The 13,895-nt window shown below is 42.2% G+C and overlaps 1 protein-coding gene across 2 annotated transcripts in view; it reads left to right on the top strand.

The window, feature by feature from the left end:
• HOMER1 (homer scaffold protein 1) overlaps positions 1-13,895 on the top strand; it is a 104,946-nt gene that overhangs the window by 68,407 nt on the left and 22,644 nt on the right. For both annotated transcript variants that reach the window (XM_089494728.1, XM_089494722.1), the window contains one exon: positions 1,272-1,428. In XM_089494728.1, coding sequence (XP_089350854.1) covers positions 1,272-1,428 — 157 coding nt within the window. The remainder of the gene's footprint in view (positions 1-1,271; positions 1,429-13,895) is intronic.

The raw sequence follows: 13,895 nt of genomic DNA, 5'->3' as shown, positions 1-13,895 counted from the left end.
AATGTCTGGATTGTAGCCATATTCCCGTTCTATTCCTCTGTTTATGTTGTAGACCAGGGTTTCTCAATTAGGATTCCACGGAACCCTGGAGTTCCTTGGGATAGTGCTAATGGTTCCACAAAGATTGTGACTGGGAAAAATTTAACCTTCTTTATAATATCGATATAATAATTATTATACAAGGGTTCCCTAAGACTGAAAAAATATTTCAAGGTTCCTTCAGGATAAAAATGATTGAGAAGGGTTGTTTTAGACACCTATTAATTGAGTGAACATGATAGTGACAATATAGTAAATCTAAATTGCAACATTTTGATTATTTTTTTGTATAAAACTGAGCTATCCTGTGGAAAATGGTGATGGGTGTTTATTATTCATAATTACTTTATTCATTTAACAGTATCGCATAACATTACAACATGATTTAGGTCTATATGTATGAGAAGAAAGGCACCTGTTTGAACCTTGTGATTTTTCTCCCCCCACCCCACTTTATGACCAGGAAGAGGAACAAACTAGAATTCTGGCTTGTCAGTACATGTAAATGCAGAACAGTAGTTTATAGGAAAGTCTGTTCAGTTGCTAAACAAGTCAGCAGCAAATGCTGAATTACTTGTTTGTTAATAAAGTTCCAGTTTCTCGTGTAACCACAAGCCAGAACTTTGGTTAAAAAAAAAGAAGAACTCTGGCTTCTTCCGCTTCTTGGTGTACTTACTTGATATCTGCAGAAGTTCTGTCTTGTTAGTTACATAGTGATAAATAATAAGGCTATATGAACAATGATCAGGCAGATATCGGAACTGTAGTCAGATACATCTGGAGGGCCCCAGGTTATTTATCCCCATTTACTATCTTTATATGCCATGAAAATGCAGAAGATCATTTATGTATTCATAATAAACTTTTTTTTAACCAAGTATTTTTATAAAGAGCTTTTCAACAAGCAAAGTTACTCAAGTTATACTGAGGTAAATGAGAGCTTTGAAATGTTACTTTTTGGTCAGAAACCATTATGACTGGGGGATTCTGGAAGCTGCAGTTCAGAAAATACTTTTTTTTCAATATCTGAGTAAAACCACTTGATCTGTCAAGCCCACTTATGCCTATTCTGTTGGGCAGTGGTTCTCTGGTATCTCAATTACCCTGAGCGCCTTTTCTACCCTTGTTAATTGAGATTCTTTTTAATGGAGAAGATGTAATGAGTCAGAAAACAAAAACAACCCAGTGCTACCATTCCCACTATTATGATAACTCTCTCGTTTTGTCCATAGCTCAGCAATCAGCAAGCACTGGGAGGCAGAACTTGCCACACTCAAGGGTAACAACGCCAAGCTTACAGCAGCTCTGCTTGAGTCCACTGCCAATGTGAAACAATGGAAACAACAGCTTGCTGCATATCAAGAGGAAGCAGAACGTCTGCATAAACGAGTGAGTTTACAAGATTTGAATATGCAGAATTGGTGAATTGGCCATCTTGTTATGAGCTAAGAGGAAATTCTGTAAACAGTATTGTCTTAATAAGCTACCCTTTCCTCTAACAACGATTCATGCAGGCCAATTTTAAGTTCATGAAATGAAATATATGTAAGCTTGTTTAATGATTCTGCTCCATGACCTCCTCTGTTATAAGAAATGTCTACTGTGCTATTATTACATATACAATGAGATTTAACTGATGAATCACTCCAGAATTTTAATATGCATTACTAAGGAATGTCTATTATGCTTTGTCTGTGGTACAAAACCTGGGTGATTAGTCTGGCACACCTAGCCAGACTTTGAGAGAAATTGTACAACAAGGACAAAGGAGAGGTTCATGTAAAAGTGAGTCTGTGTCCTGTGCTTCATGAGCTTGTAGGCACTGCACTCTTGACACTGCTTTATTATATACCAGAATGATCCGTAGCACTTGAAATTTGTATCTAATTGCTTATCCTAATTGCTGCTTAGTGTGCAAACCATGGCTACAATCTAACATATTTTTGTGGTTATGCATGTTGATATAATTAAAATCAACATAAATAAGCTAGAAAATAAATTTCCTATGCTTGACTTCATGAAGATAATAATAATAATAATAATAATAATAATAATAATAATTTGTTTTATTTATATACTGCTATTCCAAAGATCATAGCGGTGAACAGCAAATAAGCTAATTAGCAAGTAAGCTAATTTGCCCCCAACAGTCTGGGTACTCATTTTAGCGACCTCGGAAGGATGCAAGCCTGAGTCGAGCTTGGGCCCTTTTGCTGGTCTTGAACTCGCAACCTTGTGGTTTTGAGTGAATGGCTGCAGTACAGGCATTTAACCACTGCGCCACCAGGGCACAATGGGGGAGGCACAAGGGCAAATGAACTTAGATACTAGTGGGAACCAAGATGATGGAATAGAATATGGACTTAAAGAATTTTGTCTATATGTGTTTATATTAAATTGCAGCAAGCACAACCCCTCCACTTTTGATTCAGCTTTAGCTCATCTTCAGTGCAGCATTAAATTGGTAAATGTATAAGGTAGATAAGTGTGGACATTCAAAATTATCCTGTTGTTTCATTGATCCACTCAACCAAGCTTAAAGCATCTTCTTTAGCAGATCTGTCAATAAAATAAATTGAGGCAAGATTAGAACCTGCATGGGTAAGATGGTGTAATGGAAATGACACACATAGCACCCATCACTACATTTACTGGAGATAATGCCTATCAGTTTTGATGTCTAGAAAAGAAACAGTTTTGCAAAGACAAGGTAAAAAGCATCAGCATATTATACTCAGTGCCTGGTCCTCTTGATGTCACTGTGAGAAACCTGCTCCCTCCCTCCTAGAGTTGTTTTTTAGAACCATAGAGGTGAAAGGGACCATTGAGTCCAATTCCCTGCTCTTTGATGATCTCTACTAGAACATTCCTAGCAGGTATATATCCAGCCTCTTTTTGTAGATATCTAGAGAAGGAGACTCCGCCAGCTCTCAGGGCAATTGGTTTTATTGCTGAACTACTCTTACTGTCCAGAAGTTTCTTCTAATGTTCAGTTGAAATCTACTCTCCTGTAACTTAAAACCATTAGAAAAAAATTAAATTAAGTGATGAAAGAATGGCACGTGTGGGGAGGAATGTTGTGGGGAAGGGCAGGAAAGTTGTTCCTAAAGTATCAGACTGTTTTCTGGTAGTCACATCTGGCATTTCAGGTTGAGAACTATTTCTGGCTCCTGTTTCCACATCTTGTCTGTCCTGTTTGGCTCACCTACTCCCTTTGTAGTCTTGACACTGTTTTGCTACAAACTTTCAGCTTAAAAATATTTTTTTTAATTCTGTTATTTTGGGTGGATGATGATTATACAAAATAGAGAAACATATTTTGTATGTAAATCTGTTGAAGCACAACATCACTGGATGCAAAAGATTTTTCTATCCTATATTCTGTTCTCTGGGGAGGATAACAGGAAAGTATTTATCACAGCATGCCATACTGATAAGAACCTTTTGGGGGATGGAGGAGGGAAATTCTGAAGCTGTCTTGAAGGGTAAAGAACACATCATATGCAAATTGATGTAAACAAAGGTAATGACAGCTGCTTTTTCTGAAGAAAAGTCACTTCAGAAAGGCCGTATTTTAAGTAGTAATGTGGAAGAGCAGGCTTCACCTTTTTCCTGATAGCCATTTTTTCTGTTCCAAATAGTGCCCATGGGGTTCCAGATACAGACAGATGCTTCCTTGGAGCCCTCATTCTAGGGGGCAGAAACTGGTAGCCTGTGTTGGAAAGGGAGAATCTATGTTATTGGAGAGGGGGTTAAAGTGCACACCTGTTGTTGTAATCCGCTTGGATTCCAAGTGATTAAGCGGAATATAAACAAACATTATTATTATTATTATTATTATTATTCCTCCCAGCCTACTGACCCTTTGCTGAAAATAGCCTGTTCTGTTTTTCTTCAATGTGGCAGAAGGTTCCATTCAATATTCTACAGTTGGTTTCTCAGAGATTATGTCACTAGTCATAGTTGGCTCTGCAAAGGTCACCTAGGTCTGAAACAGATGGGCCAAAAGATGCCGCCTACGGCTGCTTCAGGACATAAGATGCAGACAATACATGCCTCCAATGCTCTGAGACCGCCTGAAGCCAGCCCAAAAAGGACAGCAAAAAGCCACTCCTTGCTGGTGACCCATTCAGGACCATGCCATCCAGTCACCACGATACTGGAACAATTGCAGCTGGAATGGCAAAAAGCCGTTCCAAGCCACTCATTTGCTTCACCCCTCAGTTACTCTTGGGGTGGGTATTTCCCTCCCTACAGCTGTAATAGCCTGCTCTGCCTCTGCTGATCATCAAATGAAAAAGTTGTTTTGTGAAATATGGACCTGTGGGTGGCATGTTCTGTTTGTAATTCTTCTCTACATGGTTTCTGTGCTCCATTAGCTAGTACTGTGGCTTTGAGTCCTCTCTCATTCTCTAAAATTACTGACATAAATTATAATCACTGAAAGTTAGTTATGAAGTTGACTGCATGTTATGATGAGGTCTCCCCCACCCAAAAAAAAAAAATTGCCATAAATAACAACAGTGAAAGCTCATGTAGTGCACTGTTCTCTTTGGGATTTACTAAGCATAGTTGATAGACATGGTTGAACTAATAAATCCTATCTAGTACGGGAGTATGTAATACTTTTGAATTTACAAATCAATTTCAGTTTGCAGTTACACTGATAGCTGCAGATCAAGATAGAATCAGGTAATCAGTGTTCTTGTTCCTATAAAAGGCAGAGCACACACTGTTTTACCTCATTCACATTCCCGCTCTCTTAAAAAAAAGAAAAGAAAAAAGAATCATAGCTGTTGAATACAGCCAAGCTCTTGGATAGTAAATCTACTGAAAACATTTTTTTATTATTATTTTATAGTTGATGTATACCAATTGCTTCAAAAATCTATATATTCTTTTATTTTGCTGAAATGTTGTCATAAGTAACCAGGAACCAAAAAAAAAAAAAAGTAACCAGGAACCAATCATAGCTATTTATTTAGAAAATGGATTCAAGGAATAGTCTTTTAAATTATTATTTGCTTCCTATTTTAGATGTCGTTGTTACACTCTTTATCTTCAGAGGTCAAGAAAATGAACAAGAATTTTGTCTTCAGGCATCTATGAAACTTGAATATGATCATGGGAGGGCAACAGATGTAGTGTAGCACCCTGCCAGCTGAACTGTGCCACAAGAATGCATTGTGATTATAAATCATGCGGAGTTAAACTTGAAAGCCCCAACCCAGCAGTTATGGCACTAAATGGCTACAAGCATATGTAGTTTCTTCTTCAAAGTGAAATTACTAAGAAAGATAGCAGAGAAAGCCAACGATGAAAGAAAATAAGTATTTGCTTGTAATTATTTGTGTTGTTAGTTATTGTGATTATATTCGTACTTTTAAAAAAATTGTCCATTAATTTTAAGGCTCAGAGCAAGGAACAGGCACAGTCCTGTGATCCCTAGGAGGGGGTCCAAGGGGCCATGAAATTTTGTAGACTCAAAGTTGGTGTAGAACTTGAGAGTAAAGACTGAATAAAGTGTGGGGGACTTCAGTAGGTCTGGGAGGCTATTTTGCTCCCTTGGGATTCAGTCTTGGTCAACTGTCCTCCTGCCGCCCCCCCCCCCCCTCCGATTCAGCTTGTACTGCCTGCTGCCAAAATCCAGCATTTTGCTTGCCTTAAAGGGGTCTCTGCCAAAATTCATTGGCATATCCCTGCAAGCTACTTAAACTGAGCAAAAGTTTAATTAAATGAAATGTCAGCTCAAAAACTGGCAAAACCGCCTAGATATTAGAAAACTTCTTTTTTTAAGAGCTATTTGAAAATGGAATATATTGCTTCGGGAGGTGGTGACCTTTCCATTTTTGAAGATTTTTAAACAGAGATTGGATGGGCATCATTCTGAAGTTCTTTGGTTGTGCATTCCTGCATGGCAGGGAGATGGACTGGATGGGCTTTTTCATGCCTTCCATCTTTAAAATTCTATGAACTTCCCATCCTCTTTTGCTTTTGTTCTTCAGGCAACATGTGCCAGCATGGCTTTGAATGCAATGCATGTTCTGCCATAACTTATGGTCAAGTAAAGCCAACAGTATGCCCTGAATTGCTGTCATTTATTTAGTAACCCAGGTAATTATTATGCCTTGGAATGATATGAACCTGGATCACTTTGACCTTCACAATGATATGTCATTTTGGCCCACTCACCTTAATTCTTCATGGGATACTTGGTCTTCACAAATGTTTGATGAAGGAAGATGATAGGGAATTTTTACCAAAAGATATTGTAATGGCATTTTCTTTTCAGCCCCACCCCTTTCCCCATCAGTAAAACGTCAATCTTTCACTAAATTGCAATATACCATATATACTTGACTATAGGTTGACTTCATGTATAAGGCAGGGGCAGGTTTTGGGGCCAAAATTATGGATTTTGATCAGACCCATGGATAGGTTGAGGGTAAAAGCTAGGGACGTGTAACAATGAATGTAAAGGATGAAGCAAAGGAAAATGATGTCAAAGAACTTAGAAAATTCTGTCAGGCATGCCTTTTTGTGTTGTTTGTTTGTTTTTTGTTTTTATATACCGCTATTCCAAATATCATAACGGTGAACAGCAAGTAAGCTAATTAGCAAGTAAGCTAATTTGCCCCCAACAGTCTGGGTACTCATTTTAGCGACCTCGGAAGAATGCAAGCCTGAGTCGAGCTTGGGCCCTTTTGCTGGTCTTGAACTCGCAACCTTGTGGTTTTGAGTGAATGGCTGCAGTACAGGCATTTAACCACTGCGCCACCAGGGCTCCCTGGTGTTAGTCCCAAAGGCTGGATGGATGAGAGAGTCAACGGGATTGGTTATTCTTTTAGGTGCTCCCAGGATGGCCTAAGTTCTTGCTTTTCCATCACTTACAGAAAAGGATGGTTTTAACATTTCTAGACTTATACATGAATATATATAGTAGACCTGTATAGGTTTACTCAAAAATAAGCCCCATTGGGAATTTATACCCAGGTAAGTGTGCATCTTATCTGCAACTTTAGTTCATTTCTTTCTACAACTTTATCTATTTTATTTATTCCATATATCTATCCCTTTTCCATCTTAATAAATCCCAGCTGAGATTCAGAACCATGTAGAAATCGATACGTGAAATTATACTTCTTCTTTGTTGTCTCTGCGAAGCACGCAAATGGGTTATTCTGCACCTGCGCAGCATTTCCAGATCCTACTGGAATCGCTAGGGAATACTTTTTGGTGGTAGCTCCACCCACCCTCTATATTAGTAGGATGTTTCCCACCCTTTCTCAGTTCCTTTCGTCACCGCGTGAGCAGCAATAGGAATCTCTCTTAGAATTGCTCCTTCCTTAGCTTTTGCTTTCGTTTCACTGCGTCTGCTCCGACTTTGTTTGACTCTGACTTCTCTCTTGTATTGTTATTTGGACTTGGCTTTGGACTCTGACTAACGGTAACACTCGGCTTGTTGACCATTCTCCCTCTCCATCCTCTGGTTTTGGTCTAAAGATGTCTGCGCACTCTTTTAAAAAGTGCACTGAATGTGGGATGAATATCCCGGCACTCGACGGACACTCCTTGTGCCTCTTTTGCTTGGGCGAGGGCCACGCTCCCGCTACCTGCCCTCATTGCATGGCCTTCACACCAAAGGCCAGGAAAAATAGGGAGATACACCTTAGATCCATGCTCTATATGCAGATCTTGAAGCCTCCACCTCTAGAGCCACTGCCAAGGATACCGCCGCCAAGGGCAAGCTCTCATATTTGGCTTCAGGGGTCCCTGCCAAGGCTACTGCTGCCGAGGGCAAACCCTCTTCAGAAATTTCTGAGTCACCAACCCTAGACAAACAAAGGTCCACCCTTCCTCACCAAAGTGGAAGAAGTCCTGAGATTCCTCCAAACCAGGGAAGAGAAAGCACAAGTCTCGGGACAAGTCCAAGGACTCCTCCCATCACTCTGGGAAAAGGCCCCATCCCTGCCCGGACTCCGACTCCGACCACCGGTCCCGTACCAACGCAGCCACCCAGCCCGCCAACACCAAACTGGGCTCAGTACTGTGTGCACAGCCAGCACCTCAACCTCAGTTGTCTCCTCGTCCCAACTCCCGGGCCCGACCAGACACACCACCTTCTTACATTCACTGTCTGAACCCTACCAATTCTCGGAGGGTGAAGAGGAAGCCTCCCCTTTCACCCAAGTGGTGATACTGGACCAGCTCTCCAGACTTCAGACATTGTTTGTTTCGAGGTCGAACAAGACTAAGACACATCCTCTGTCCTAGCGGAACCCCCCAGACGGGATGTTGTTTTTGATCAAGCTACAGGCACTTATTTTTTTCCTCTTGACCCTTCAGAAGTCCGTGGAAGTCGTTTTGTCTCCACCTTTCAACCAGGTGAACCTCTTTTGCCTCCTCCAAGGTCTTCAGCTGCATCCATCCCATCTTGGTCTCGCCTTTCCTTGGCTTCCCGAGCGGAACCAGTCCGACCCATACAGTCAACTTCAGCCGTCTCCCTGCAGGTGCGCCCTTTGTTACCGGTACTGGTAACTACTCAGGCTCTCTCAACCCACACCAGGACCAGGCCAGCTTCGGCTGAATCCGCAGATCACTCTGACTCTGACTACACTCATGCTCAGCAGTCACAGTCTCTCGCTGTGCTCGATGCTCCCTCTCCTTCAGATTACATTTTTTCCTTCTCAGAACAAATTATTCGAATGGGCAAAGCCCTGAACATTGAAGTTCTCCATGCAGACTCCCAGGCTCTTGACCTGATTGATGAGAGGGTTCGTGACAAGGTCCCAACACCAGTCTCCATTGCCTTTCTGCCGTCTATGTCCAAGATTGCAAAGAGCTCTTGGACTACTTTGTCTTTGGCCCAGCCTTCCACCAGAAACCTTGACAATCTCTACTGCATCACACTCTTGGAAGAGATTTGGTTGTTTGAACATCCTCGCTCAAATTTGGCAACTGTGGAAGCCTCCCAGGTCCCCTCGGCCCCAAAGACAGCTCTCACCCCCAATGACAAGGAGGGTCATAAGCTTGACACCATGGCACGGAAAGCCTATGCCTCTGCATTCCTGGACCTCAAGATCCAGAACTACTCAGCGTGTATAGCTGCCTACCAACAGCAGCTTTGGGAGAAAGTTCTTCCCCTATATGAAGACCTCCCTGACAACAAGAAACGGACAGCCATGGCCATCCATGCAAAAGTTCATGCACTGGCCTCACACCAGATCTCAGTGGCCCAACACTCAGCTGACTGTGCTTCCTGCCAACTCTCGGCGCCCTGGTCCTCTGATGCCACACCTGGCTAAGGTCTTCGGACCTAACGCCTCAAGCCAAACAGGCCATCGAAGAGCTCCGCTTTGACACTATGGGACACTTCCATAAGGAAACTGACGAGAAGTTGGACTTCAAAAACAAAATGAAGAACACAGCCTGTAAATACGGTATGTCTTCTTCCTTGACTTCTCGCCCTCCTTTGTCTCAATGCTGTTTGGGATGGCAGAGACCTCCCTACCTCCCCAACCAGGGTAGATCCAACCAGTCTTCGGACTACCACCAACAACGCTTCCCTCCCCAACAGCAAGGGAAGCACCAGCAAAAACAAAAATATAAGCAACCCTTCCATAAGAAGGATGCAGAACAAGGCAAACACCGCTTCTGAAGCTCCCCAGCGCACTTCGCTTCTCCAACTCTCTTTGGGGATTGCCTGGCCCACTTCCACCCTCTTGGGCCTCTGTAATATCTGACTCCTGGGTGCTTTCTATCGTCTGTAGGGATTGTGCCCTGGAGCTCCAGTCTTCTCCCCCAAGGGATATCATACTCACCACTCCCCCCTTAGACACCCTTTTTGATGAAGCGTGCTCTCTTCTTCAAAAAGGGGCCATCGAGCCCGTCCCTCCATCCCGAACCTGACATTGCCTCTTCTCTCGATACTTCATTGTCTTGAAAGCCACAGGTGGCCTCCATCCCATCCTGGACTTGCGTTTTCTCAACTCTTTTATTGTCTATAGATGTTTCCGTATGGTAACCTTGGCCTCCATCTTGCCTCTCCTGCAGGAGTCAGACTGGTTCGCCACTTTTGATCTTCTGGATGACTACTTCCACATCAGCATTCGGGAGGACCACCGGGACCTACTCGCCTTCTCCATCGGTCCCAATTGTTTTCGGTACCAAGTACTGCTGTTTGGACTTTCCACTGTACCAAGAGTTTTCACAAAATGCATGACTTTTGTAGCAGCATACTTCCACCAACAAAACATCATAGTCTTTCCTTACCTCAACAATTGGTTGTTCGTGGCCCCCTCCAGACAGATGCTCCTCTCCCATCTCAAATCTGCACTTTCCCTTCTTCGCTACTTGGGACTCATGATCAACAGAGAAAAGTCCACCCTTTGCCCAAACCAGTGGGTGTGCTTCATAGGGGCCATGTTAGATTCCACGACCTGCAGAGCATACCTTCCTCACAACAGGTTCCTCAACTTCAGGTCTGCAATCCAACGCTATCTTGCCTTCAGGCGCATTACAGCGCAAACAGCTCAGGTCGCCCTCGGCCATATGGCATCCACGACATATGTCACGCTGTGGGCCCGTTTTCGCATATGTCCCTTCCATTCATGGCTCCTCTCAGTCTTCAACCCTGCCTTCGACACTCTACAGAAGTGGATCATCGTTCCAAGGCCAGTGGCCAACTCTCTCCGCTGGTGGGTGTGCTCTTTTACCGCCACAATCTCAGACTTCACTGACCACTGATGCCTCAAATGCAGACTGGGGAGCCCATTTCAATGACCTCTCTATCCATGGGAGATAGTCTCCCAAAGAACAGCAGCTCCACATCAACACTCTCAAGATGTTAGCTGTACAGAAAGCACTGAAGGCCTTCGAAACCAGGTCATCCTCCTCCTCACGGACAACACAACAATGATGTATTACATCAACAAACAGGGCGGTACGAGGTTGGCCACCTTTCTCAGCCTCACCCTTCAAATTTAGAACTGGTGCATCTGAAACTGGATCACCTTGTCAGCCATACATCTCCCTGGAGTGGAAAACGAGCTTGCAGACAAGCTGAGCAGGGCTCCAGACGCTTGTCATGAGTGGCAACTAAATCCTCAAGTTGTCCTCCGTCTCTTCTCTCTGTGGGGAACCCCAGACTTGAACTTTTTGCCTCGCATTTCAACACTCACTGCAACCACTTCTGCTCCAGGATCCCTTCACCTCGGTCCTGAGGGGATGCCTTCCACTTCCAGTGGTCCAGCAAAAAGCTTTACGCCTTCTCCCTGTTTCCTCTAATCACCAGAGTGATAGCTAAACTACGCACCAGCAGATCAGATGTGATCCTGATCACTCCTTGGAGTCTGAGACAGCTGTGGCTCGCCCCCCTCCTTGGTCACAACCTTTGACCTTTATCAAGCATGACAGACTTGATACCAGACACCGACGCGAAGCAGACTTTAGCAGAGCTGTTCTCCTTTCCAGCATACATTAAGGTTAGTTGGCACCTGTCAAATAACTGACAATCACACTGTTTTTCTGATTTAATATTTTATTTTGTTACCAGGACACTTCCTCCTCCACAGAGGACTAAGCTTGCCAGTCTAACCCATTTGTGTGCTTCGCAGAGACCACAAAGAAGAAGGACAGATTACTTACCTGTAACTGTAGTTCTTCGAGTTGTCATCTGCGAATCCACACAAATCCCGCCCATCCTCCCCTCTCTTGTGTCCTTCTCTCTTCCTTGTCTGCTCTTATGGCGGATCTTTTTTGGAACTGAGAAAGGGCAGGAAGATGTCCTGCCTATATAGAGGGTGGGTGGAGCTACCACCAAAAAGTCTTCCCTAGCGATTCCAGTAGAATCCGGAAATGCTGCGCAGGCGCAGAATAACCCATTTATGTGGATTTGCAGATGACCACTTGAAGAACTACAGTTAGAGGTAAGCAACCTGTCCTTTCTTTGCTATTCTACTCGCCCAATCCAGTTAGTAAGAAAAGGTGCATCTTTATCCATATTCCTGTATGCATTACTGAAAAACATGCCATGAAAAAGTGTTTGACCCTTGGTTCTTTTTTTGTTATTTGGTATAAACTGGGACTGTAGATTTTAAAGTTACACAAGTCCATTACAACTGTACAATTTGCATGAAACTAATTGTTGGTGACATTTTAGTATTGAAAAAGTGAATAGCTATCATTGTCTGAAGTACAAACTAGTACACCTTGTAACAGTTCTGTATGCTGCCTCCTTCTGCAAGATACCATAAAAGCTACAATCTTCTACAAGGATATGGTTGTTAAGGTGAGCAAATACATGTATCTGTCAGTGGTAACAGGTATTTATTTTCTTTCAGATGGGAGGTAGAGCTAAAAGCCAGAAGTATTGGGAATATGGCCTCTCCAGTGTTTTCACCATTAAATGTTTAAAATGTAATGTTGTTTCATCCACAAAATCACACTTTTGCTACATGGCAATGTTGTTATTTTCTCTAGTTTAAATGATAATTCATGTCTTTGTAGAGACTATAAATACTCCTCATTTTATCCCAGCTCCTGCTCCAGCTTCTTGTCTACAAATCATAGACTTTCCAGGACAGAGGATATTATTTTAACAGTTCCTCCCCCATTAGTGATAACAAAAAATGGCAAGACCCATTAACTTTAAAATGAAGCAAAGGAAATGGCAGCAATAAATTCTTACCCATACATTTTGCCTGAAGTCATCCCCCCCCCTTTTTTTTTTTTTTGCTTGTTTCTTTTCTGATTTCTCCAGTTTCATCCTTTCATCCTTGATGGTTTTTTTAGCTCATTATTTTGCAGAATTATGAAGATTATCTCCCATGTATAGTTTGGACTGAGTGTTTCTTTCTGGATACCTAGCAACCTGATCCATAAATTTAATAAGCCAGAAGACCTCTGCTCCTGGAGATCCATAGAAGAAATTATGTCAGTCAGTTTAAAACGAAGAAAATGTATATTTATATATAGGGGTTCCAGTCCTCTGTGCTCTTTTTGATAATGGACTAATAACACCTACCATGCATTTATTTACTTTTAATTAAGTATTTCATTGTATCTTGTTGTTGCTGTTTTAATAAAGGAGAATTAAAAAGCAGCTTGAAGTACTGCTTTCATGATTAAGGGGTTGTAAAACAACCCTCTCCAGATTGGGGTTTATGAGTTTAATCTGTTGGTGCCTCATTCTTTCTTTTCAAATGAAATACTGGGTTCCAACTTAATGTGAGCACTTTTCTTAGGAAAGACACATCGTACCACTTGTGGGGGGTTTCCTTTGAGAATGTATAGCCACAGGATCCCACCCAATTTCTTTGTGAGTGTTTTCAAATGTGCTTTCTTACCATAAAAGATACAGGCCTGATTGAATACAGTTTCCAAAGCACTTTCTGTCTCAAAATCCATGATAACGTGGACAGTTTTCCCTAAAGTTACTGTCATTTTTACTTCAGCTATCATATTTTCCTTTGGTGAGGATTAAGTTTAGGACTGCAGATCCTCTTCCAACTTCTTCCATCTACAGTACTTGTCAGCAAGACTTACTGAATGTTCCATCCTTAATTGAGTTAGACTTTCAGCAGATGTCAAGATAGTTGAAATCTCCCTTTCTGCTATTGCTTGTCTCTGTAGAGGTTTTAGCATTGGCAAGACAGTTTTTATCATCAGCGAGAAGCACTGGTGGCTTCCGTGCCATTGTGAGTAAATCCATTCTTTTTCAGTCCAGACTTTTAAAAGCGCTATCTGAGATGCTGAACCTATTTTGTAGTTATTTTGGAACCTTAGACAGCTCCCTTAAAGTTCAACTTTAAAGTATGAAATGGATTAACAACTGTAGTAACAGAGAAGCCACCTGC

The sequence above is a fragment of the Sceloporus occidentalis genome, unplaced genomic scaffold, assembly GCF_023333645.1.
Source record: "Sceloporus occidentalis isolate IW3139 unplaced genomic scaffold, rSceOcc1.0.p SCAF_1, whole genome shotgun sequence".
Classification (NCBI taxonomy): domain Eukaryota; kingdom Metazoa; phylum Chordata; class Lepidosauria; order Squamata; family Phrynosomatidae; genus Sceloporus; species Sceloporus occidentalis.
This window is presented reverse-complemented; position numbering and strand designations above follow the sequence as displayed.